The sequence below is a fragment of the Mesocricetus auratus genome, unplaced genomic scaffold, assembly GCF_017639785.1.
Source record: "Mesocricetus auratus isolate SY011 unplaced genomic scaffold, BCM_Maur_2.0 Super-Scaffold_100676, whole genome shotgun sequence".
NCBI lineage: Eukaryota > Metazoa > Chordata > Mammalia > Rodentia > Cricetidae > Mesocricetus > Mesocricetus auratus.
The window spans coordinates 38,434,393-38,459,357 of NW_024429266.1; the positions used below are offsets into that span (position 1 = coordinate 38,434,393).

General features: G+C 43.1%; 3 protein-coding genes across 4 annotated transcripts in view; 1 reads left to right on the forward strand and 2 right to left on the reverse strand.

Annotated features, from left to right (window-relative positions):
* Nucleotides 1–10,015: 10,015 nt before the first annotated feature.
* Nucleotides 10,016–19,332, reverse strand: Arpc5 (actin related protein 2/3 complex subunit 5). The gene is made up of 4 exons (XM_005071283.4): nt 19,040–19,332; nt 16,910–16,982; nt 14,202–14,378; nt 10,016–11,328 (listed from the first exon to the last, which is right to left on the reverse strand). Exons 1-4 carry the CDS (start codon nt 19,180–19,182, stop codon nt 11,266–11,268), a joined length of 456 nt encoding a protein of 151 aa, XP_005071340.1. The 5' UTR covers nt 19,183–19,332; the 3' UTR covers nt 10,016–11,265.
* On the reverse strand, nt 15,709–16,164 carry LOC101828270 (ATP synthase subunit g, mitochondrial-like). Its single transcript, XM_040737602.1, has one exon. It carries the CDS (start codon nt 16,117–16,119, stop codon nt 15,808–15,810), a length of 312 nt encoding a protein of 103 aa, XP_040593536.1. The 5' UTR covers nt 16,120–16,164; the 3' UTR covers nt 15,709–15,807.
* Nucleotides 19,333–19,599: 267 nt separating the features above from the next.
* The window catches only part of Rgl1 (ral guanine nucleotide dissociation stimulator like 1), a 230,787-nt gene continuing 225,421 nt past the window's right edge, over nt 19,600–24,965 (forward strand). For both annotated transcript variants that reach the window (XM_005071280.4, XM_040737599.1), the window contains exon 1: nt 19,600–20,009. The gene's annotated coding sequence lies outside the window, so the exon portion shown is untranslated. The remainder of the gene's footprint in view (nt 20,010–24,965) is intronic.

The following is a 24,965-nucleotide window of genomic DNA, read 5'->3' on the forward strand; positions in this document are numbered from 1 at the left end:
GGTTCTCCTGTGGAACTTCTCAGGTGTGGGCAGGGGAGGAGAGGGCAGGGGAGGGGTGTGGCTGGGAGAGGAGATGACAGTGCAGAGTGAGGGGGGACTGCTCAACAGACCTTCCCCATGTTGTCATTTACTGTGATGATCTGAATAAGAACCCCCCCCCATGTGTTTGAACATTTGGTCCCAGTTGGTGGATAGTTAGCCCTTTAGAGACATAAGCCAAAATAACACTTCCTTTGCGTTTGGTTATGGCATTTTTTTCACAGCAACAGAAAAGTAACTAATACAAGGACCATGGCTTTGGGATTTAAAGTTCACATTTAGAGTCTTTGTTCTCTAGTTCCTTCATGATAGTTCTCTGGGACTAATGACAGCTTCCCACTTCTCCACAGGAATGTGAAGAAAAGGTTGCAAAATACAAACAGCACATGCACATTTTAATTATATTTATTTATTTGTGTGCGTGTGAGTGTGAGTGTGTGTGTGTGTGTGTGTGTGTGTGTGTGTGTGTGTGTGTGTAGCTCAGAACGCAACTGTGGGATTTGTCTCCTTCCACCACATAGGTGGGTCCTGGGGATGGAACTCAGGTCATCAGGCTTTGTGGCAAGTCCTATTGCCTACTGAATTATCTCAGTGACCTCCACATGCACATCAAAAAGTAATGTTGGGGCTGGGGAGATGGCTCAGTGGATAAGGGTGCTTGCTGTGTAAGAATGAGAACCTTAATCCAAATCCCCAGAATCTACATGAAAAGTCAAGTGTGATTGAAGGCTTCTTTAGCCCTAGTTCTGGGAGTGAGCACAGACAGGAGCATCAAAGGGTAAGGTGGTGAGTGATAGAGCAGACAGCCAATGTCTTCCCCTTGCACATGGGCTGGTGTGTGTGCACTTGCATACCCATGTGAGCATACTCCACACATGTGTACCACTAAGGGGTGTGTATGTGGGTGCAAGAGAGAGATCCCACACACACATACAAACACGTTGTCAGTCTTTTTACTGTTTTATTTTTTCATTCTATCTATAGGAAGGATCTCTCTGTGTAGAGCATGCTGGCCTCCAACTCACCTTTTGACTGTGGGCTGGACATGTGCTTTGCTTCAAAGAGAGAGATTCCAGCAGAAGCGTAGGGATGCCACTTCCAAGATTAGCTGACAGGAGACCACACTTTCCATGTCATATTGGGAGCTACACTGTTGAGAGGTCTGTGTGGCCTGTGGGCCACAGCCAAAAGACACAGAGTCCAAATCCCCAGTAACACAGCCTATGGACACTGCTGTTCCTGGGACTTGGGAAAAGGCAGCTCCCACATCCATTCTGTGTTGCCTCAAACATCCCTTAGACAGTGGACTCAGCTAATGTCTGACTCCTGGGAGCTAGAGAAAATAAGCATGTGTTGTCTTAGGTATCTAAGTCTCGTGTGTGTGTGTGTGTGTGTGTGTGTGTGTGTGTGTGTTAGTGGATAGGTGATAAAGTGGGAAAACAAATTGACCTCCTGTGCACTTGCATGGGGCTGAATCTTGAGGTATAGTAACTTAGTCATCAAAAACTAATGCCATCTGTCTGCGAGGGTCACCTCAGGCTTTTCATTGCCTGATGTTGAACTTGGGAACTAAATCTGCCAGGGGAGGTAGAGAGGCCTCAGGGAGTGATGCCATGACTTCTTTGTATAAATGTCTCATATGTAAGGGGGTCTTAAAATGGGAGTGCTGAGCAGAGGTGTCTGTGGTAGTCAACCTCCAAGATGGCCAGAGCATCTGTTTCCTAGGTTCACACTCTTGTGTAGTCTTCTTTCACAACGAGCCAGAGCCGACCTGGGCGATGACAAATATTGTGGACTTGATGGCATGTGACTTCTAATGCAGGGTCATAATGGTGCTGCAGCTCCTGCCTTGCATTGTTGGAAGCCGGCTGTCACACTGTGAGGACAATAAGGCATCCCTGTGGAGAGGCCCACATGGAGCTCTGGACAACAGCCAGCAAGAACCTGCCAGCCATGTGAGTGAGTTTCTGTGGAAGCTGTGTCTAGCCTCAAACAAGACTGGCAGGTATGACCCACAGTGCCACCCAACCACAAACTCGTGAAAAACTCAAAGTTAGTAATACTCAGGAAGCCACAACCAAATTCCCGACCCACAAAACTGTCAGAGGAGGCCATTGATGTGGTAAGCTACTGGGTTTTGGAAGGATTTGTTACATGATGCTAAGTAATATATATTCTTTGTCGTTTTTCTTTTTCTGCTTTTCCTTTTTATTATTTCTACATTTCAACCCCAGTCCCTCCTCCCTTCCCTTCTTGCTCCTCTCCACCTCCGCATTTTATTTTTCAATGCTCATTTAAGCAATGACACCTTCTTCACACTTGCTATGTAGTGACTAGACTTGGTAACCTTACTTGGTAAAAGATAATTAACTTGCAATGAGAGCTCGGCATGGGTGAACTAGACAGTGCCCATTTTCATGAAGCAGTATGGTGTATCAATGACCAAATAGTCACACAAATAAATATGGATTGTAATGATGCCAAGTGCTACCCAAGGCCTATTGCCATTCAAAGCTACAAGGGCATTCATTTATATCAGATGGGATTGGGCATGGCTTTCCTGATTAAGTAAACAGAATAAGGACTTAGTCATTCGAACAGGAAGTGAGAAGGAAGGGTATTTCTGGCAGAGGAAGCATCATGAGCAAAGGCCCTTTGTCTAAAGTGGAGGGAGTCCTCAGAGGGAAGGCCACGGTGAGTGTGGCTCAGAGATTAAAGCTGAGCGATGAAGTTGGGAGATAGAGATATGACGTACTGACTTAAGTCACAATAATGAGTTTGTAGTTTATGTAGCAATGGGAAAGCCCTTGAGGTGTTTATGTGGAGACACAGGTGACTTCGACTTTCAAAGTTTAGCTTTAAAAAAATCTCAGGCTGAGGAGATGGCTCAGTAGGTAAAGCACTTGCTGAGCAAGCATGGGGACCTGGGCTGGGATCCCAGGATCCCAATGTAAAGATTGGTGTGACCATGAGCATCTGGAATCCTCGTGAGACGGGAGAATCCCTGGGAACCTGCAGGCCAGCTAGACTAGAGTAAGTAGCAACAGAGATCCTGTCTCAAGCAAGGTAGAAAGAAAGACCACCACCTGAGCTTGTCTGAGTGCCACGTGTCCACCATAGTCTATATGCACCTGCATTCACACACATGAATGCTTGCATGTACATGTGTCCACACATATTACAACACACAGCAACAACAAACAAACAACAAAACCCAAAGAATAGAGATATGGGTAGGATCCTGAGGAGGAGGACCTGCCCCTCAGTTATCTCAGTAATCCCAACACTTAGCATCGTGCAGCAGGGGACAATTCCCAAGTACAACAGGCCTTCACTTAGTGTCCCTTAAACTGTCGCGATATCTGCAGACATGGTTCCTGGCCTCTTTGCCTACCTTCTGAAGTGTCAGCAATGGTCATGCAGCATGCAGACAGGTAAGACAACTAGGAACTGCAGAAGTCCAACAGAAAGAATCCCATAAGGAAATACCACCAGCTTTCCCCACAGAACTACAGATGTGCCAGGTACGTGGCATTTTTCAGTGACTTGTGACTTCACATTGCATACAACACATATGACTTTATAGATGAAGAAATGAACCCAGAAAGGCTAAGCGACCAATCAGAAGCCACAGAGCTTGCTCTGTTTGTCCCAAACTGAAAACATGCTTTATTACACTACAATTACTCCATCTAACTAATGTCTGTCATACGTAGAAAGCCTTAACTATTAGATACCTGAATTGTTACATCATAGTAACATGGACTCTTCTACAGGTAATACACGTCTCCAGTTAGCCTCATTAAAATGGGAAATAATTATTGACTCACTTGCTCACCTAAACAAGTCTGATTCTTCAGCAAATATATAAGAGGCTCCAATGAGGTGCAAGGTTTTAGAAAATGGTGGAGTCAAGATAGAAGTCAGTTTGGTTTGGGTGCCTGAGCTTCAAGGCAGGAACTTAGGCATCTGGGGAACATTTTTCTGTGTACCTGGTAGAGGAGGAGAAGCTGGCGGGTAACAGAAGCAGGAGTGATAGGAAGGGTTTCCAGAGGCTGATTTGTGGACCTTGCTGGTGCTTCTGTCAGTATCGCCAAACTCACTGGGAGGACCATTTGTTCTGGTTTCTTGAGTGGCATTAAAGCACAGCTAACTGTGTGGAGTGGATGGCGATCCTTGCAGCTGTGCAACAGGGTGGTTGGCCAAGAAGCTCTAAGGGCCAAGGCCAAATCTTCACGTGCCGAATGTATTTTAAAGTAGAAATAGCATGTAGGCTGGAGAGATGACTCAGAGGTGAAGAGTACCACCTGCTCTTCCAGAGGTCCTGAGTTCAAGTGTCAGCAACCACATGGTGGCTCACAATCATCTATGATGAGATCTGATGCCCTTTTCTGGCCTGCAGGCATAGTATACGTGTAGGCAGAACACTGTACACATTAAAGAAGTAAATCATAAAAAAGTAGCATGTGTGCTGCAATCTGTCCCTGACACCCACAAAGCCATCACTGTTGGTCATGCTCACCTTCCACAGAGCCCCTCTGAGTGCTACTGAGCTCTCCTGAGTCACTCTCAGAGAGAAACTTTGCCTATATATTTCCTGTCCCAACAATAGCTGAAACATGCCATTCCTAAGTGACTGCATCCCAAGAGCAGATGCTTTCCGTGTGGTTAGAGTCAACACTGGGTTTTAAATATATCCAAGTTAAGGGAACCTCTTGCTTTTGAATTGAGAACTAGAAAAACTTGGAACGTGTCTCCAAACACTTGGTTGCTCTGTAGTGCCAGTTAATTAACGAACAGGATCCCGGCTAATTATATGACTTCCGATACCACACTGTTCCCTCTGCCTTGCATTCCCTTTCTGCTCTTTTTCTATTTGGCAAACTCTCTGTCTTCAAGACCCAGTGGGATGGTTACATACTCAGATTTTTCTTAACAGTCACTGTTGAGAAGCAATTTTGTCAACTGTTACTCTGCGTCCTTTTATCATTGCTTCATTTCCTACCTGGTTTTAGTGCTGCTCATGTGTGTGTTTCCTAGACTCTAGGTCTGCAAGGCAAAGAGCACATCTTAAGTACTCTATTGTCCCTGGCAGGTACGTTTTAGCCAACAGAGAAACTGCTTTCTGTTGTAGACTACATGGCAGCTGGTGCTGTGCTTAGCTGTGTTCCTTAGAAAAGCAAACAGAACAAAAAGAAAAAGAAAGGAAGAAAAGCAAAGGGTAACAAAAAAACCTTCAGGTCTTCAGAGAAGCAGCCAAACTGCTGGGCCTGGTGACATAGGCTGCAATCCTGCCTATTAAGAAGGCTGAGGCAATAGGATTTCTAAATGAAGCTGGTGAGACCCTGTCTCAAAATACAAACAAGAGCTGGGTAGGTCAGTGATGGAGCATGTGTGAGGTTCCAGGTCCAATCGGGAAAAAAAAAAAAAAAAAGCAGAGAAGCAATAACCGAATCTATAAGGCGTTACCCAGGACTTCTCCCATTGATCGCCCACTGAGGACTGAACCTGGAGCCTCCCTCGTGGGAGGCGAGTGTTCTGTGAGCTCTGTCCTTTACTCCTTGTGTGGACTGTGGGACTTCATGTCTTGTATTTCCTTTTATTAGTAACAGACAAGGGTGTTATGAGGGCTAAGCTGTTCTTGAACTTTCTGTGTAGATGAGGATGGCCTTGAACTCCTGATGCTTCTGCCTCTACCTCTACTGGAATTATAGGCGCTTGCCACATTTCTGGCTGTTACATGCATTAGGAACTTCGAATTTGAAAAAGAAATTGTTGGGCAGAAAAATACAAACTTTAAAGTTAGCACATATTTAATGAAAACCAAGGTTAGAATATATGTATAAAATGCTAGTATCTAGCCGGGCGTTGGTGGTGCACGCCTTTAATCCCAGCACTCGGGAGGCAGAGGCAGGCGGATCTCTGTGAGTTCGAGACCAGCCTGGACTACCAAGCGAGTTCCAGGAAAGCCTCCAAAGCCACAGAGAAACTCTGTCTCGAAAAACCAAAAAAAAAAAAAAAAAAAATGCTAGTATCTATATAGGCGAAAGGAGGACTTTATAGGTATTTACCTGTGAGCGCTTACACTCTTGTTAAAGAATTATATTTTTCCTCAAGAGGGCTGCTAGGGAAGGTGGGAAAATTACCACTATAGGAAAAAACTATTAGAAAATAAGTGAGTGAAAAGGGAAATTATACAACTATTTGTTAAAAACGACACTGACCTTCAGCTCAGGTCTCAGGTGAAGAAACTCATTAGGGTTATGTCTGGAATCTTGTTTTGGCTTTGGGGATAAACAAAATGAAGCATGTTGTTTAGCATCTTTGTTTACTTATGGCATTGTGTTGGCACCATTAGAAAAAAAAAGGAATCTACCTAGGAAAGATGACACAGCTTCTGTGACTTCAGAGGTGCCCCAGGGTCAGTTCAAAGTTTAAAGTTCAGCTGCCTACAGAGCAGGAACTAAACAGAGCTGGAAGGTAAGGGGCTTTTTAAAAGGCTGGACTGGATCAGGTGTGCCATGAGCTACTCAGTCTGCTTCATGCTATGGGGAACTTATGGAATTGTTCCAGAGAAGTATGAGGTCCGTAGAGAGTATTTGTGTTCTTTATACTAAAGTAGGAAAGCCTGTGGATGGGTCAGCAGTGTGGCGCAGCACCACCTACAGGCAGGGAACACTGGCTGAAAACATTTGCTCTGAGGCTGGACACACTGGCCCTGGAAGTTTTCCTACTTCAAGTACTCCCAGAGACGCATGGCTGAGGTGAAGAGGAAGAAGAGAAGAGAGGCAGAAGAAGTGAACACCGTTCTAAATGTTGAAAGGCATTGGTTTAACATAGTGTGTCTCCATTCTTGATCCTTTTGGTGTTTTTAATATTTTGCCTGTAAGAAGTGTAAATATACCCAATTCTGGTTATGGCCAATAATGTCTTGGGTTTGGCTAATGACATGTGACTGCTGCCCTGTTTCTTGATAAATGGAATCGCAACAAAACTGAAAAAGCAGTTCATTAGTTATCCATCATCTGTGCAAACAGCACAGGGACAACTATCACGAGAGTTAGTGGGATGCACTCTAAGTGTACCTCTAGGGAAAAGTGGCTGGGTTTATGCTCCATACAGTTTTCTTTTGCTACTTTAAAAAAAAATCTACATGGTTCTTTTCCTAGGGATATTAAAGTAATACTGAGAGAAAACTGCTGAGCTCTTGGTGTGGAGCAGGTCTCTCATTGTAAAACCTTTCCAAACCTTTCTCCTGGCTTCTCCTTCTTGCCTGTGAAAGGTTCCTGGCATGATCTCACAAGTACCCAAGCACCGATTTGGGGATTCTAGAGAAAAGCCCAGTCTTCACCTCTCCTAGACACAGCTTTCTCCCCCACGCACTTGCAGATGCAGTAAAGTGGCCCCACGTTAGAGACTGATCCATTTTCTGAGTTTCTTCAGGTCTTCAGCTTCTCGGCATGCGTTGGGCTTTTCTTTTTAATCCTCCTGTAACTGAGATTCTGGCTATGAAAATTTAAAGTCACACTACCACAAACCAGGAATGTCTTCAGTGCCCTGCCTTATTTTACAGTTGGCATTATATTCATATAAAACCAGTGTTAATTTTGGACCATTGGATGTTCGCTGGACCACTTGTGTCTCGGAAACAAGACACAAAGACAACAGTAGGAGACAGAATTGACCATTCAGAAAGATCAAGAATAGAAAGAGTAAAAACCGCCCCCCCAATTTAATTTATTCATCAGTGTGGGCATACACACCTGTGCATGCAGACCACCGACTTCCCGAGCTGGAGTTATAGGTGTTCTGTGGGCTTCTGGTTTGGTCCTGAGCACTTTGATTCCAATCCCAGGCCTCACGATTGTGGAGTAAACCCCAGCCACAGAGCACCCTATCCAGTGCAAGAATAATTTTTAATGAACAGCTCTTTATTGGTAAATTTAAAATGCCTTTCTTATAAAATGTAATTTTCCCATTCTTTTTTACTGTTATAAAAGGCACAAGATGCCGGGTCGTGGTGGTCATGCCTTTAATCCCAGCATTTGAGAGGCAGAGGCAGGCAGATCTCTGTGAGTTTGAGGCCAGCCTAGTCTTCAAAGGAGTTCCAGGGCAGTCTCCAAACCTACAGAGAAACAAACAAACAAACAAAAAGCCACAAGATTAAATGACCAAATATTTATTTGGCTAAAACCACTTTCTGACATTCCTTCCTGTCTTGAATCTCCCGAGACACTCCTTATGCAAGTGTAATCTGTTGAGTGACTCTCATGGTCAAGAATTTTCTTTGTTGAAATGTTAAAACTCCAAGAGTGAACTAGCACTCTTAAACATTTCATTGTTTTGTTTATGTCACCTGGACCCTCTGTCCTTCCCACCCTTACAAAACTTAGTTTGGATTGAGTTGACTCATTGGCCTTTGGTCCACTTGGTTTTGGGTGTTCACCCAAAATCAACTGCATTCACAGTCACATTCAAAGTGGAAGGACATCAATTTTCAAGTACCCAAGACTTACTTCCAATGCAGGAGAAAGTAACAAGGCCCCAGCTGCCTTTGTCTGACACACCCCAACGATGTGACTAATCTTGCAGTTTTCACCTGTGCATCAATGCATTTCCTGAAGTATTCAGCATGCTCATCCACCACCATTTCCTAAACGGTACTGCTACCTAGGAACTGAAAACAGGCATATTTGCTGTGTCTCCTTTTTTTGGTGTGTGGGGAATAAGATGAGGCACATGCCAACTTCCACCACTGGGCTACATGGCCAGCCCTTGGTTTCCTACGACAGGTTCTTGCCAGCTAGTTCAGAGAGGCTCATGATCTGCTTGCCTTAGTCTCCACTGTTGAGATTTCTCATTGCCTCTGCTCCCCTTTGGGAATAAAAAGGTGACAGCAAGCCTGGTATGGGCACACCTGTAATGCCAGGTAGAGGCTGAGGCAGGATTGCTGAATAAGAGGCCAACCTGGACTAAAAATCAAGATCCATTTCTCAAAAACAAAACAGGGTCAAACCAAATGACTGCAAACATTGCGATGAAAGAAGGGCAACAGGCAGAGAGCTGCTCCTGTGGGGCAGGAGGATGGTTGAGGGTAAAGGGCGGCTGTGACAAGAATACCAAGTCAGAGTGCTGGCACAAAGTCAGACACTGTGGTGTCTGTAAGGTCCCCAGGGGTTTGTTGGCCAGTCAAGCCACTGGTAAGCTCCAAGTTCAGTGACTCAAAAAATACAGTGGAAAAGTGCCTGAAGACCTGTCAGTCCTCCGGCCTCTGCATACACTGGCTGCCACATGGGCAGCTGAGAGCTACTTGTGTGCTAAGTACTACCCACCAGGGGTGGTGAGCTAGTTACTCTCATCTAGACAGACACACTGTGGTGCCCACTGTCCTCAGTTGGTACCCACCCTCATTCAATCCTATGCTGTACTGTTGTCCATTTTTACTATCTCCACTTGGTAGAGTGACGGGCTGACAGATTTTACCATATCCACTCCCGTGAATATAAAACAGGGATTACAACATTTGCTGCCACCTCCCCCGGAGTTAGATCACAGAAACAGTATGAGCATGCTCCCTCTTGCTCTCTAAAGTGGCTGTGCTATGCCTGCTTGACACTTCCAATGTGCACTTAGCTTGAGAAAACCAGGGGTTTAGCCAGGTGAGGCTGGAAAGCAGAGCTGCTGGAAGACAGGTGGGAGAAAGGGGTCTTGGGGTCTACAAGGGAGAGCTTAGAAGCTAGAAGTGACTTCTGCAGCTACAGGAATTTGGTCCCTGGGTCTCTGACACATCCTGCTGGCACCCAGAGGGTTCCAGTCACACAGTGGCCTCAGCAGTGCTCTGACATCATTAGTGCCTCTTCTCTGAACCTGTTCCTATCAAGTGATTTGTACATCCTCCCCTAAGATGGCAACAGCACCGCATGCCCTGCTCCTTAACTAACTGGAGATTTACAAGTATTCAATTAAGAAAAAGAAATTATTCAACACTGACATTTTATTTTCTGAAGTTTATCATAATTTTACAAAACAGAACAAAACAAAAGAGCAGGTATCAAAACAGCAGTTTATAGAATTTCTGCACTGGTTCTCACCTCAGTGACTCTGGAACTGACATCTTATGCAAAGACTAACCAGGCTGATTCCCTCTGTGCATTCACGTGATTGTTTTGGAACTACTTCATAATAATAACTTTTTACAAGCACCGGTCTTTTTTTTTGAGAACCAATTTGGTTCTCAATTTTTTTTTTCACTGTGTGACATTTTCTTTCTTAAAAAACACTGAGCTGAAACACAGAATACATATTTGTTTGGATCAGAACCAAATTTTCTGAGATCCCCATCACCTGAAGAACACTGAAGACTTCATTGGGCATATGAGATGTTACAGTGAATACTTGGGTAAATGTCTAAGGCAGCTATCTTATTTCTGAAGAAAGCAGTATTTCAGACAGACGCTGCTTGAGTTTGAATTACATTAGTTTCAATGTCCTTTCTGACTTGGGGTAGTTTCCCCAGTCAGACTTATTATCAGAAGGAAATGTGATGTATGTGCCAAAAAGGCGCTTGTATTTTGTAAATACATTTATAGAGAGCAAGACTCCTTGCTCTGGACCCTGGGTCACCACAAAGAGGTTGAGGCCATGGTAACTGGATGCTAACAGGAAGTAGCACACTTACACTCACAGCATCATCTGGAGGCAAGCAGAAATAAAGCTGGAAAACGGCAGTGGGGCTTGCCCACTACTTGCTCTGGAAACACATTTTGCTTAAATAAGGGAAGTGTGGTCCAGTTTTGCAATGTTAATAGCTGCCAGTCTCTCATTTTTAAAAATAAAGATCATTTCCTGACTAGCAATGAGTTAGGAAACTGGCCTCAAATTTGATCAGATCTCTCAGTATTGGTTAAAAATAAAGTAAAACCCTTAAACCAGCCAAAGAGTAAAAATTGTACAATCAAACTTGAATATAAATTACAGAATGGTGTACATATTATTGACATGGTTATGAGAGGATCAAACGCCCCACTGAAACAGAACTTTCTCCACATTATCTCAATTTTCATCAAGGAAATGGATATGCAAGTTTCTTCTTTATAGGTATGAAAAGGAAGCAAGGCAAAGCTGAGAGAAGCAGGCGCTACCCACAGGGCAGCGGTGCCGTTTGGTTGTTTTGGTCTTTGTACCAGCAACTCCCACTCCTGCGAGCGATGTCCAGTTCCAGCTGGACTACACGGTTTTTCTTGCAGTCAAAACACGAACGATGGACCCTACGCCTCCAGCAGCAAGTGCCTAAAACAAACCAAACACACAGAAAGGGTGATAAAGATTCAAGTCTCAGATTAGACAGAGTACTGAAATCATTTCCTAAGCGTCAATTATGTCCCAGGCAATGCTCAGCATAAGACTAATAGTAGTCTTATTAGAACTAGAGCGTAAAAGAAAGCAAAGACCAAGGGTTCCTGCCCCTGTGAACTTACTTCCAAATACACACTGGTCACTATTCTAGCATACCGTGTCTAAATAATGTTTAAAGATGTCTGCAGCACAACGTTCCTGACTGAAACAGGTGTTCAAACACAAACTCAGGACGTTCTCCATCTCCTGCCCTCACCACGGTTAGGAAGAACCTTAAGTCGGGACAAGTCACCCCAACTTCCTCTCAGTTTGAAGATTTTCCTAAGGTAAGAAGGTATTACTTAGGAGCTGATGATCTCTAACTTGGAACTTACGAACTTTATTCAGAGTCACGATTAAATATCAACAATTGGAAACTCTGGTTTACTTTTATTGAAAAAATACTTTGAGTACCATTGTGTATTGTGGATATAAAAATGAATAAACATCCTTTGGCCTACTATGAGGCAGTTACATAAACACAGCATTTTGGTATCATGTATGAAGTGGTGTGAGTTATCTTAGGGTGCAGCAATAGCAGAGAAAGGGCATCTACCTAGCCTGACAGCAAAAGATGTTCGGGAAACAGACAGACTGTACCTGAAGACAGTGTGGAGATGGGGGTAGAGTGTATTCAAGGAAGACAGACGCAGCTGAAGCCTAAGGGAATGACTGATGAGAATACCTTTGGATTTTACAGACAACGCTCCAGTGGCCGTAGAGAACAGACTGGTGCAAGATGAAAGTGCTGGCAAGCCAGTGAGGCTGCCAGAGCAGTCGTTTTGAGATGCTGGCAAGGGTGCATTACAGATCTGTGGCATCAACAGACTGAGCAGTACTTAGAAAGTCAACTCTCGGGAGGAGCTGGGAAGAAACAGACTTAAAACATGATACACTTTCTCACCTACCAGGGTTTCTCATTTTAGCATGTTTTTGAGGATTACATGAGTTAATATATTTATAAACGGCTCAGAAGAATGTTTGCACTATAACAAATCCCCAATCAGTGTCCCTGTGACCCTGAGGCTACACTGGTCTTGTGTTGGTTGGGCTTAAGAGGTGGCTCTTCAGCTGCAAACTGAAGACAGAAAGACATGTGCACACTTCAGAGCCAGTGAGAAAGAAGTGAAATGTAAACAAGTGTGGAATCTATCAAACAAAGAGTCCAAGTAAAAGGACCACACAAATTACTACATGAGCTCCCTTCAGTGAAAGGGTGTACTATAATTAGGACAGGTACTATAGTGGAACACTGTGAGAAATGTTATTCATAAATATTAGCTCTTCTGTAGTGTATGTAAGGTAAAGGGACTTAACTGAAGCTTTTAGTTTTATCTTATATGTGTTTTCACTCAGACTGGAGAATGGTTTTAAAGAGTGACTTTGGAAAAAAATGACCTTGTGGTGCTGAGTAAATGGCTTACAATGTTCAAAGTGCCTCACTACAAGCCTGGCACGCTGAGCTGGATCTCCACAGAAAAGTCATGGTTAGCATCTGGAATCTCAGCATCTCTCTCTACAGGAAGATGTGGCTGGCTAAACTTGAAACATACAGCATAGTACAAGAAACAAGAGGAACCCTGTTCTAACAAGGTGAAAGGAGGAGCCCCTTGAGTTTTGAGGATTCTAAGAATGTTAGAGAATACATAGCCTTTTATCTGTCATTTTTTTCTTTTTCTTTTTAATGCTATTGTTTATATTTTTATCATATAAGAGCTTGGGATGAAAGATTACCTAAAATTACCCTTGCTTTGTGTGCATGTATGTGGGTACAATGTATATACGTGTGTGTGTGTGTGTGTGTACACAATCTGTGTGTGGAGGTAGCTGTTCCTTCTGTCCACCGTATATACGTGTGTGTGTGTGTGTGTGTGTGTGTGTGTGTGTGTGTGTATGTGTATGTGTATGTGTAGGTAGGTAGGTAGGTAGCTGTTCCTTCTGCCCACCACGTGGGTCCCAGAGAGTGAACTCAGGTTGGCAGGCTTCTAGGAGATTTGACCTACTGAGTCACCTGGTTCATCTACTGACTTCTTACACAGAACTAACACTAATTTCTTTTTCTCTCCTTCTCTGAGACATAGCCTCTCAATATAGCATATAATTCATGATATAGACCAGGTTGGTCTGGAATACTTCTCTCCAGAGTGCAGGATAACAGGCACGGTCAGTAATAATCTTTGAAAACAAAACAAAGCAAAAATACAGTGCTGGGGATCAAACCTTGGGAATGTTAGGCAAAGCACTCTGACCTTTCTCCACAGTTCTCAGCAATGTCTAGTAACTTTATATTCCCTTGAGCTTGCCTATTTCAGATTCTTTCATGTAAGTAGAAATATCAAGTATTTGTTCTTAAGTGTCTGGGTCATTTAGTACAACATTTTCTAGGTTCATCTATATTGTAGCATGTATGAAAACTCCATTCTTTTTCATGGATGAATAATATTTCACTGTTTGTATGTACCACACATCAATCCTTTCATTTCAGGTTATTTCTTTTGATTGGTGTAAAAGAATTCTGGATTTCCATTTGAAAATTTTTCTTGGGATTCATACTTCAAGTATATAATCAGTTATGTACTAAACATATGCAAATAAATATGCAATGTAAATCAGAATCTCTTAAGACCAAGGCTGGTAAGCAAATGTGAACTTTTCATCTTCAAGCATTTTATTAGTATTAATAAGGATATACAATCAGGTCTTGTTTTCCAGGTGATAGTCTCTTCTGTAAAGGAACCAGTTATTAGGACCTGTAGTTTGTAACCTACCTTTTCATGCCACTGTAGTAACATTGCGCTGCTATTGTCAGAGGGGCTCTCAAAGCCTTTATAAATATACTTCATTAGGAGGTCCACACCATTCTTATCCAGAGACTGAACGGCCTTTTCAATATCATTAGCTTTAAAGGAGATGAGCACTTTCAGGACAATGCTGCCTGCCCGGTCCTGTGGGTAAATACATAACAAAACACTTAGACATGTATGTGCTGGGAACACAACTTTACAAAGGCCACATTGGAGTGAAATTTGAAGGAGGATTTGGAGGATGTGAAAGAAAACTGCTTGGAAATATGGCTAATGTTCAGATAAACGAAAGAACAAGTGCTGTCAGCATGGGTTTCAAAGCATTCAGAATGTTCGAAATGCCTGAGGCGGCAGAGCAGGGTGGTAGGAGAAGCAGTCAAGAAAGTGAGAGAACATGACATGAGAGGACAAGGGAGGGCCTGTAGGCCATAGACACAATCTGATTCTCATTGTAAGACAAAATTGGCATCTCTGCTGACAACAGCAACGGCAGCGGGAGTAAGACAGAAGCAGGACACCCATTAGGGGTGACTCCAAGAACACAGGGTGCTTCTGGCTGCCATTCTGTTCGTTTGTTTATTTTGAGACAGGGTCTCACTGTGTAGCCTGGAACTCACTATGTAGATCAGGCTGGCCTCGAACTCACAGAGATCTGTCTGCCTCTGTCTCTGCCTCCTGAGATTAAAGGGCTCTGGAACACAGTCTTGACAGAACTGGAGGTAGAAGGGGGGATTTACTAACAGCTGATGGGAAAATTTAACAATTTATTATATCATTTAAAAACTTAAAAAACTAAAAAGAAAAACTGATTTATACAAATCTATCTTGTACTATCTTTCAAAAGTGGTATTTTCTTAAAAGCTCCCATCTAAAACCATACAGACATTAGGTCCATCTATGCTCATCTCTAAACCTCCCCTCTGGTAAAGCCTGTCCTGAAGCAAAGGAATCTCTTTATGCATCATCTAAGTAGAGGAACACTTAATCAATCTGTTCTACAATTCATTTCTCCTTCTGTTCAGCACACAGTGGTCTCTTCATCATTGCTATGGGCAGGATTTTACAAAAACACTTCTACTATCAATGCCATCTTCAGTTTAAAGACTGCAATTTCTCTATTTAGAAAAAATCTTTGTATCTAGAGCTATAACCTCCCTCTCACAAACTGTCATTGAAAAAAAACAAGAAAAAAACATAAGGAGTAAAGCAGAAATTCTAATGATGCTCTAACCATTTTTAAAAAGCAAAGAAAGCTTTCCCCCATACAAAATTTAATGCCTTGATAATCACTATGCATTTACCTATACTACTATCATTAGAGTTCTTGAGGTCCTGAGATGTAGACCTGCAGACCACAGGGCTTTGGTTGGCTTCTATTTTAAACAATAAACAATCAAGTAGTTTTGTAAGAATTAGTAGAGGACTGATGCAATATTGCAGCTAAAATGCTTTAAAATAGTTTTTTTTTTACTCGACAGCTAGTATTTTATTCAGATAGCAGTCTCATTACATGTGGTTCAAGAACATTCAAATAAAAACTCAAATAAAATCAGATGTTAAAGATCAGCCTTCAAACATCATAGCCTATGATGCCACGTTTGCCTATGATCTCTCCGATATAAAACCACATCCACACCTCAGTGGTGACCAAACCATTCAGCATAGCTTCCTTAACTGTAAGCTGTTTGAAGCTACCAGTTTTACCACTTTGAATTATTTTTTTTGCACTCTGAATAGCTGCAGGGAGTTCAGCAGGGGTTGGGGGAACCAGTTCAACCTTGGCGTAGTACCAAAATGTGGCCAAACGAGGCTTCGAGTAAGTCACGGCAGCACTTACTAGCGCCGGGGCCTTCTCTGCGAAGTTACGGACAAACTTGGCCATGGCCTAGGGTGGAAGGTCGGTCTCCTCGCACCACCGGCTGAATGTCACCCTCGAAAGGACCCGTGGCAGGCCCTTTAAAATAGTTTTTTAAAATTTATTTTATATGCATTGGTGTGAAGGTGTCAGATCCTATAAAACTGGGGTTACAGACAGTTGCGAGTTGCCATGTGGGTGCTGGGAATTAACCTGGGTCCTCTGGAAGAGCAGCCAGTGCTCTTAACCATTGAGCCATCTCTCCAGCACCTAAAGGCAATCTTATTGCTAAGAAAGAAGTTCTCGAACACTACTATACAGTTGAACTGTAAGATTGTTTTTTTAAAGAATACAAACCCTTGTAGAAACTCTTTAAGCATGCAGCAAAACCAAAGGCAGTAACTGATCCAAGGAGCAGCATGGTTATCATCTCATGATCATGCTTGTGTCTTCTACAATATTTAATATTAACTTCATTAACAATATATGTAATAGTAACATAATTAATAGAACTGAAGTCTCCATCCTTTAAATTGACAGTGTTCTACACCACATTATCCTAACTCTACACTGTTATTTTTTGTAAGATGTTTTTACTTATCAAGAGTTTCCTTTTAAACTAGTTGTGGTGGCATATGCCTTTAATCCCAGTGGAGGCAGGAGATCTCTGTGAGTTTTAGGCCAGGTTATATACCTAGACCCAATCTCAAAAGAAACAAAAAGTAAACAAAAAATTCACGTGGTAAACTCTAGTGTCAAGGATTTCAATAAGAACAGTCAGACATGGCAGAGACTAATGCTGTGGCTGGCAACTCACCTTCACTGCCTGACTCTTTGTGTTGATAGGGGGGTTCTTCAGAGCTGCCTGGAGCGCAGCTGTCATGTTTCCTGTAATGACAGTTAAGGGGATAACAACAAAGGACAGGCCCTGCTTTACAGAACTATTTTTTATTAAGACTTGACTTCCTATAGTAACAAAAATTACTATGGACATTATGTTCGATATTAGAAACTGCATTTGTTTATTTCTAATATGTCAATCAAAGGTTAACATCAATTAAGAGAATATAGGAATTATTTTTAAAGCAAAGATATCTTAACTTTGGTCCCCATCAAAGACATTACACTTTCTAGGGAAATACACACAATTGTCTAGATAGGTATTCAAGAAACCTTAAGCCGGGCATTGGTGGCACACGCCTTTAATCCCAGCACTAGGGAGGCAGAGGCAGGCGGATCTCTGTGAGTTCCAGGCCAGCCTGCTCTACAGAGCGAGTTCCAGGACAACCTCCAAAGCAATACAGAGAAACCCTGTCTCGAAAAACCAAAAAGAAAAAAGGAAAAAAAAGAAACCTTAAAATTTGCATCATCAGATTATTAGGTCACCAACTGAAGCAGCCTACAAACCAACAAAGCACAAAGTATACCATCTTATTTGTGTGTAATTCTTATCGGAAAACAACTCTAAACTTTATACAGAAACTACACTATATATTAACTGAAATGCTGGCTGATTACTCTGGCAATCAGAACGGAACAGGCAATAGCTTAATATTGATGAACAGGGCCACTGGAGCTGTAATAATCCACATCACCTGTAGGTGGCAGCCTACTTTTTTTCCTACAGGTTATTCGAAACTGGGCTGGACCATTCATACCTATTCAATCAGGCTCTGAAAGCACTAGTGAGTTAGCAAGCATGGGAAACGGAAAACCAATCAGACTGTCAGAATAGGCAGTCATTTCCCTAAAAGGAAAACCAAAGAGTCACTTGTTCCTCCGTCTGATTGTAGTACCCAACCCGGGCTGTATCTCCTAGTTATAACGAGAAATTGTATCTTTACATTTTAAGATGGGTCGCCAGAAATTACCTAAAATACATTATTTTAATAAAATATCACATACCCATCATAAAGATTTTTTTAACAAAGAGCAATGCTCACCACTTCTACGGAAAAGTCCTAATAAAAATTATTTACAGTCGGTGATAAACTACTCTCAAGGCTGCATGGTTTTCTAAACAACACTTTTTAAAAGAAAAAAAGTCCAAGTATTTTAATAAATAAACAGGTTAGTAGTAACTGATGTGGAAGTTTTGGTAATAAAAGTTAAACCTATATGACATATGTATGTTCGATATTGTAGTTATCACTAAATATTTTTGCTCACTTATTTGTTGTTTCAGTATAATCTTGTAGAAAATTGACGAGGAAAGAGCTGTATGAACAGACTTAACGAGTGCGATTTTTCTAAAGCTACAATTTGGGTTTTTGCAACATTTCGATTTTTCTAAGAGATCGATGCAAATGAATTTCAGGGTTATGAATATTCAGATATGCAAACTAAGGAATCAGGAACTGACAGCCATATTTTAATTCGAATGGAAACAATTTCAGAAAAACGATTTTGGTTTCAAGAACGGACTCATCCTCCGTTTTCTTCACTGGGGTTCATCTTAAATATTGCCAGGGATTCACCACATGCATTCCCTAGCCTTTTCCTATTGGCTTTTTCTTAGCAAGTAAAGGCTCCAAGCTTTGACTGGGAATTTTGGAGAAGAAAACTCCCTTCGCTCTGTTAATGAATTATGTGCAACCTTGCCAAATCCTTTTCTCTAAGAGTGATGATGAAGAGAGAAGCCCACGGGCTGAATGTACCGAGGGCCTCAATTTGCGAACCACTCCATCTCTCCCGGCTAGGAATTAACTATCTCACCGCTCTGCAAACCACACGCCCGACAGAAAAGCCGACTCCAAGCGGGACGCCCGCGTCCCCACCAGGTACCCACTGGGGCGCCGGCCGGTCGCCCGCGAGGGCGCGGCCGCTGGGGCGGCGCACCTGAGGAATCCGGGCGCCCGCAAGTTCGCGAGCACGGCTCCGGGAGCTCCAGCCCTCCGTCCCCACCCAGAGCCTCGCGTCCCCACGGCCCCCGCGGGAGCAAGGATATTGCCGCAGGCATGAGTCCACCTCGCTCTCGTCGGGCCCGGCCTGGCCATCGCCGCCGTCCTCCTCGTCCACGAACTTGTTCTCATCGTATTCGTCCACGTCCACCTTCCGGAAGCGGGCCGACGACACCGTGTTCTTCGACATCCCGGATCGCGATGCTACGCTGGCCTCCCCTCCGCGGTGCCTCTTGCCTTTTGCGAGCCCAGCCCGGCGCGACTCACTTCCCTCTTCCGCTCTGGGGCGTCGCCGGTAGCCGGCGCTTGCTCGCTTCTGGGCCTGCGCGCCAGCCTGGCCCGGCTTCCTCCTCGGCTTCGAGCTCTCCTTCAGCCCCCGCCCCGCCCCCGCGTCCCCGGGGGAGCGCGCGTCGGCCCGGGAGCGCGCGGGACGCACCGCGCACGCGCGGACCCGTTGCAGGAAAGGGGCGGGGCCGATGGAGGAGGCGGGGGCGGCGGGCGGACGGAAAGCTGGCTGAGGCGGCGACGAGACGCGATTGGCCGCCGGGGAGCGTCACGTGACACGGGAGGTTCCCATAGAAACGCTTTTCTGCGGTCCAGCCTTGTGGGGGGGGTCTTGGGTTGGAGGCTATGGGCACCTGGGGCGCGTGGCCCGGCCTGCTGCCGCCGCCGCCGCCGTCCGTGCCCGAGGCTTGTTGTTGGGGTCCGGTGTGAGGTCTGGGTGACCGGACTCGGGCGTGGGGTGGGATGGACTGGCTGCAGGACCTAGTCCCCTGCAGTCACCGGGAGCATGAGGCGGAGTGATGCTCAGCTGGGCGCCCAGCACGGAACTAGTGATCGAAGCCCTCCCTGCGGACCGAGCGCAGCCAGGGGCTGCGTTCCTGAGCTGAGAGCCCCTTCCCGGGTTTGGGATCCCGCCGCGCTGTCGGCGGGAGATCCCCAAGGACGGAGTCGAGAGGTCACTTCTTACCTGTGTGACAGACAGCATCGCTGCCGGACCTGCAGAATCTAAACTCGGTATTCTCTCCATCCGGAGGGAGGGAAAGACGCTTGGGTTGGAGCTGGGGACGGGTGGCGAAATTGGGGCAAACTTGTAGCATTCTGTAAAATCAGCCATCACATCTTAAAAATAAGTAGTTATTTGGAGCAAGAATGCCAGAAGAGGGTGGGCGAGTTAAGGCTCTTCAGTGCTGAGGGAAAACAGCATGTGCAAGGATTAGTAGAAACTGGACTTTCAAGGTTGATATTTATGGTTTAAGGTTCCTGGGAGCCTGTCAAGTTGTTATATTCTACATCCCCGTTTGTGAGATCAGAGCTCTTATTGAGGAGGGAGAGGCACTAAGACTAAAGAAATAATAGCTGTGCTCTGTGTATTATACTGTATAGTACAAGTATTTACAGAATAAAATTAATTCCGGCGCTTGGCTGTGCCCTGCTTGGATGCAGGTTTACCTGCTTTCACATATAACAGAAGGTTGGATACGGTCCTGTGAGTTACCCCATTCCTCGTTTGCTGTGCTGTACTGAAAAGAGCAGTGGGCTTGGGATTAGAAAACTGGCTGAAGTCTCGATTTTCTTAAACTGCTTAATTGAGGCACATTGCTTAACGTTTGGAACCTCGGATTTCTTACTGCAAAAATGGGGCTAATGTACACTTCACAGGAATGTTCCCAGGGTTCGATACGCGGAAATGCTTCAAAAAGACTCTAAAATTCTGTGTATACGTGCAATGTGATAATTGGTTCTGTAGAACTAGCTTCATAAATTATTTGATGATATGTCGTGTTCTATCTCACTGGTGAAAGAGATCCCAATATTCTGAAGGGTAGAGTCCAAGTTTTCTTATGTATCCTTTTTTTTCCCATGAAAAATAATTAGGTATTCAGAAGGTAGTCAGTACATGCTTGATGAGTTAGTAAAATATAAAAGGCAATACAATTTGAGAGCCACACTGAAAATAGGGAATCAGAAAGAGAAAGATCTCAGGATCAAACATTTGTTGAATATAGGCATACACACATGTTCAGATATATGAATGTGTTCATGTAGAGAGAGCACTGTAAGTGAAACTCATTCCTTTTCCTTGTGAAGCAGCAATGTGGTATCCCCCGTAAGTATATCATTTAGTTGACAGCAGTGACATTTCCTTGACTAGCATTCACATTATGAGCTCGTAAAAACGCTCATGTCTTAAGAGAACAAAGGCAGAAATACTTACTTTTAAAGTCGTTTGCCGAGGTATCATTATTATGATGATGGCATTATGTAACTTAGAATAAATATTTAAATATTTTTTTCTGTTTCAATCTTGTGTAACTTTCATAAAACTACACAGCATACTCTTTTAGATGTTAAGGCTGACTGTACTTTTTGTTCTTTTAAATTAAGGTTTTCTTTGAAGAGAAAATTAAACATTAGATGCACTGTTGAGTGCAAATAGAAACAAGGATTTAAGAGCTAACACAATCTTAATCCCAAGTCTTAGTTTTTCCTATTGTCTTACTTGAATAATTTTTTGTTCTCTTATTTTAGAACTGGGGAAGAATTCTGGGGTAGAAATCAACTTAATGGAACAGTGAGGAATAAAAAAGTCAGTTGTTCAAGGATGTAATTATCTTGATTCCTGAATTTTGGTCCATGTGTGAACTGTTAAAGGCGACGGTGTTTTTTGTTGCTGCTGTTTGCTTGCTTGCTTTGTTTTCTGTTTTTCTTTTTAAGTAGTGCCTCATAGTGAACTAAGTGCCTAGGATGTAGTGGGTAGTCAGCCAATTAATGATCTCACAAATTAATTCAAAAGTAACATTTAAAAATTGAGTATTTTAATGGATACACTACTTCCTTGCCTCTCCTTGGCCAATATTTAATTTTTTTTACAAGATTTAAAGGAAATGCTTGTCTCTGAAGAAACCTGTTCTTAATTTATCTTCTAATTAGAAACTGCACAATATTTTTCTTGTAAATTCTAAATTTTACTGTTATCCATGATACTTAATTGATTCTAGGTAATTTTATTCTCTTTGGGTTTTTCAAATGACTGCTTTCCTCTCATACAAAGGATTTGCTTGGTTTAAGATGTATTTATTATGCAAATAATTAGGTTGTCTTCCACATTAAAGGAGACCGGATCTTAATTTCCTGGGATTACTGCTGCCTTTGTAGCTCCTTCTTTCTGTGATGTTGCAAAGAACCAAGGATCAGGGCCAGTGAGCTGGCGCAGCTGGTGAAGGTCCTTGCTGTGACGAGCAGAGTTCAGTCGCTGGGAACGGCATGGTGGCAGGAGAGAACCAACTAGAATGCACGAGTACAATGTGACTTATGTAGGTGTTAAGTGTGTATGTGTGTGTGTATCCCCTACCCCCATGTATGTTAAGAAGAAAAGGCCAAGGACCTAATGAAGTTGTCTTATGAGGTCTTTTTTATGTATCTTAAGCCAAGTACTCTACCTTTTCTGTGCTTTTATTTCCTCACAAACTCTTGCCACCAAATATTTAAAAAAATTTCCTTGAGCCCTGGAGCACAACACTATTGTTTTTTATTGTTTGAAGTGAGAAATGAACGTTAAAGCTGAGGATATAGCTCAGTAGAGAGCTTACACTTACTTGGTATGCATGATGCTTTGAGTATAATCCCTAGTACCTGAAGACAAAAAGTGAACTTTGTTAAGCTTGTACTACAAAATAAAAGAAATGAATTTCATGTCTGGTAATGACAGGTTAATACCACTGTTCTCAACATAATCCCTCAGTATAAAAATTTTAGCATGTTTTAATATGCTATGCTGTAGTTTGATGCTCCTACTAATGCACAAATCAACTTGTATTGTGAGGAAACCCTTTAAAATTCTTTGTCTTTGATTAGCTCTAGTTTTCATGCTTTTATGATTATATAGTGAAGTACAGCAGAAAGTTTCGTGATTTAATTGTGGAACCTTTGTATATTAGTACATACAAGATTGTAACTAATTATCAATCTGTGCTTCTAGGTATGTGTATATAAGAGTATATGGATGCTAGCATATGTGTGAACATGTGGAAGGTCAGAAGTCAACGCTGGGTGTCTTCCTCTATTCCTCTCCACTTTATTTATTTATTTTTGAAACAGGGTCTTTTATTGAGCCTGGAGCTCACCAGTTCCACATGACTCACTAGACAATAAGTCACAGGGATTCTCTTGTCTCTGCCTCCCTGGTGCTGGATTATAGGCTCAGTTTCCTACCCCAGTTTTTATGTGGGTGTTGGGGTCTAAATCCAGGTCCTCATGCTCGAACAGCAAGCAGTTCATCAACTGAATCATTTCCCCAGAAAGACTCTGGTCTTCCAAAGAATGGATACATTTTTTTTTAACATTGTAGAAGCCGAGCGTTGGTGGCTCACGCCTTTAATCCCAGCTCTCGGGATTGCAGAGGCAGGTGGATCTCTGTGAGTTTGAGGCCAGCCTGCTCTAGTTCCAGGACAGCCTCCAAAACAATATAGAGAAACCCTGTCTCAAAAAACAAAAACAAACAAACAAACCCAAAAAACCAAACCAAACAAACAAAAAACTTTGTAGAGAATGAGATATTAACTTTTATGATGATGTATGGATTTGAAAATAAATTGTTGGGGTTGGAGAGATGGTTGAACAGTTAAGTGTATGTACTTTTTTTTTCCCAGAGGATCCAAGTTTGGTTCCCAGCTCTCACATCAGATGTCTGACACCCCACCAGCTCTAGGGTATTTGATGTCTTCTGGAATCTGTGGACACCTTTAGTCATATGTGTTCATAACCTCCTCTGACTGAGTTGATCTCTGACTGAGTTGGCATAGAGATCAGCAGGCTATACAGTACAGGTGACATACCCCTAAAGATGGGTTCTATTAACTGCAAGCTAGGGAGGGAGAGTCTAGGATAAGCATTGTAAGGAATTTGGGTGAGGTCTGTCTCTATAGCAAAAGGTAGGTGAGGTCTGCTATCAGAGAACGCAAAAAGGTCATTAGGTCATTAACAATATCCACTCCCAGCTTTCTATGGGGGAAAACAGGTATTTTATCTCCTCCATTGAGGAGAGAGCCTGCATGTTTAACATTCCTGGTTTCCCTAGTAATCTGTGGGCAAAAAGACCGTTGCACCCCAACATCCTTACCAGTAACTATGTGAACAAAGTATTAAAAATCAACCTTTTCTCCTGTAATCTGATTATCAAAAATACTAGCAACACAGCTTTGTTCCAAAAAATAAATTCCAGGCTGGGGAGATAGCTCAGTCAGTAAAAAACTTGCCTTGCAAGCAAGAGGGACTGAGTTCAATTCCCAGAACCTACGTAAAGAGCTGGGCATAATAGAATGTGCTTGTAAATCCCCCGTGTTAGGGAGATGAGACAGGCAGGTTGCTGGGGCTTAGGAATAAACCAGTTTGGCCAAATCCATGAGCTTAGGCCAGTGAGGGGCCTGTTCCCCTCATCCCATGATTGAGGCAAGGCTGGAGAGATGGCTCAGAAGTTAAGGATGCGTATCTTTTTCGTAGAGGACCTGAGTTTGGGTCTAAGTGGGGTAGCTCAGGACCACTTGTAATTCTGGTTCCAGGAGATCTGACACCTCTGACCTCTCATGCTGTCAGTACTCATGTGCACATACCACACACACACACACATACACACACACACACACACACACACACACACACACACACACAATTAAACATTTTTAACAAGCAGAACTTAAAAATTCAAAACAACATGTGTGGATATTGATTGGGGAATGACACCCGAGACTGACTTTTGGCCTCCACCTGCTTTTACACATGTGCATGAGCAGTGAGTCCTCCATGTGTACTGCATGTACAAGCACATACATCAACCAGCACACCTACATGCATGCACCCCCCCCCCGCACATCATAACTCCTTTGAAACGCATAGGTGTTTGGTATTAAGCACATTCACATTGTAAAATCTTCACCACCACCCATCATTTGACAGATCTGAACCTCTAGACCC

What these genes read in the sequence shown, in the direction of transcription:
- LOC101828270 (XM_040737602.1), bottom strand. Translation starts at nt 16,119, where the DNA reads ATGGCCAAGTTTGTCCGTAACTTCGCAGAGAAGGCCCCGGCGCTAGTA.
- Arpc5 (XM_005071283.4), bottom strand. Translation starts at nt 19,182, where the DNA reads ATGTCGAAGAACACGGTGTCGTCGGCCCGCTTCCGGAAGGTGGACGTG. An exon ending in GTGGACTCATGCCTGCGGCA is followed by an intron (nt 16,983 to 19,039) that starts ATATCCTTGCTC and finishes AACTGTCATTAC; the next exon opens with AGGAAACATGACAGCTGCGC. An exon ending in TACTACAGTGGCATGAAAAG is followed by an intron (nt 11,329 to 14,201) that starts GTAGGTTACAAA and finishes GGTTTGTTTTAG; the next exon opens with GCACTTGCTGCTGGAGGCGT.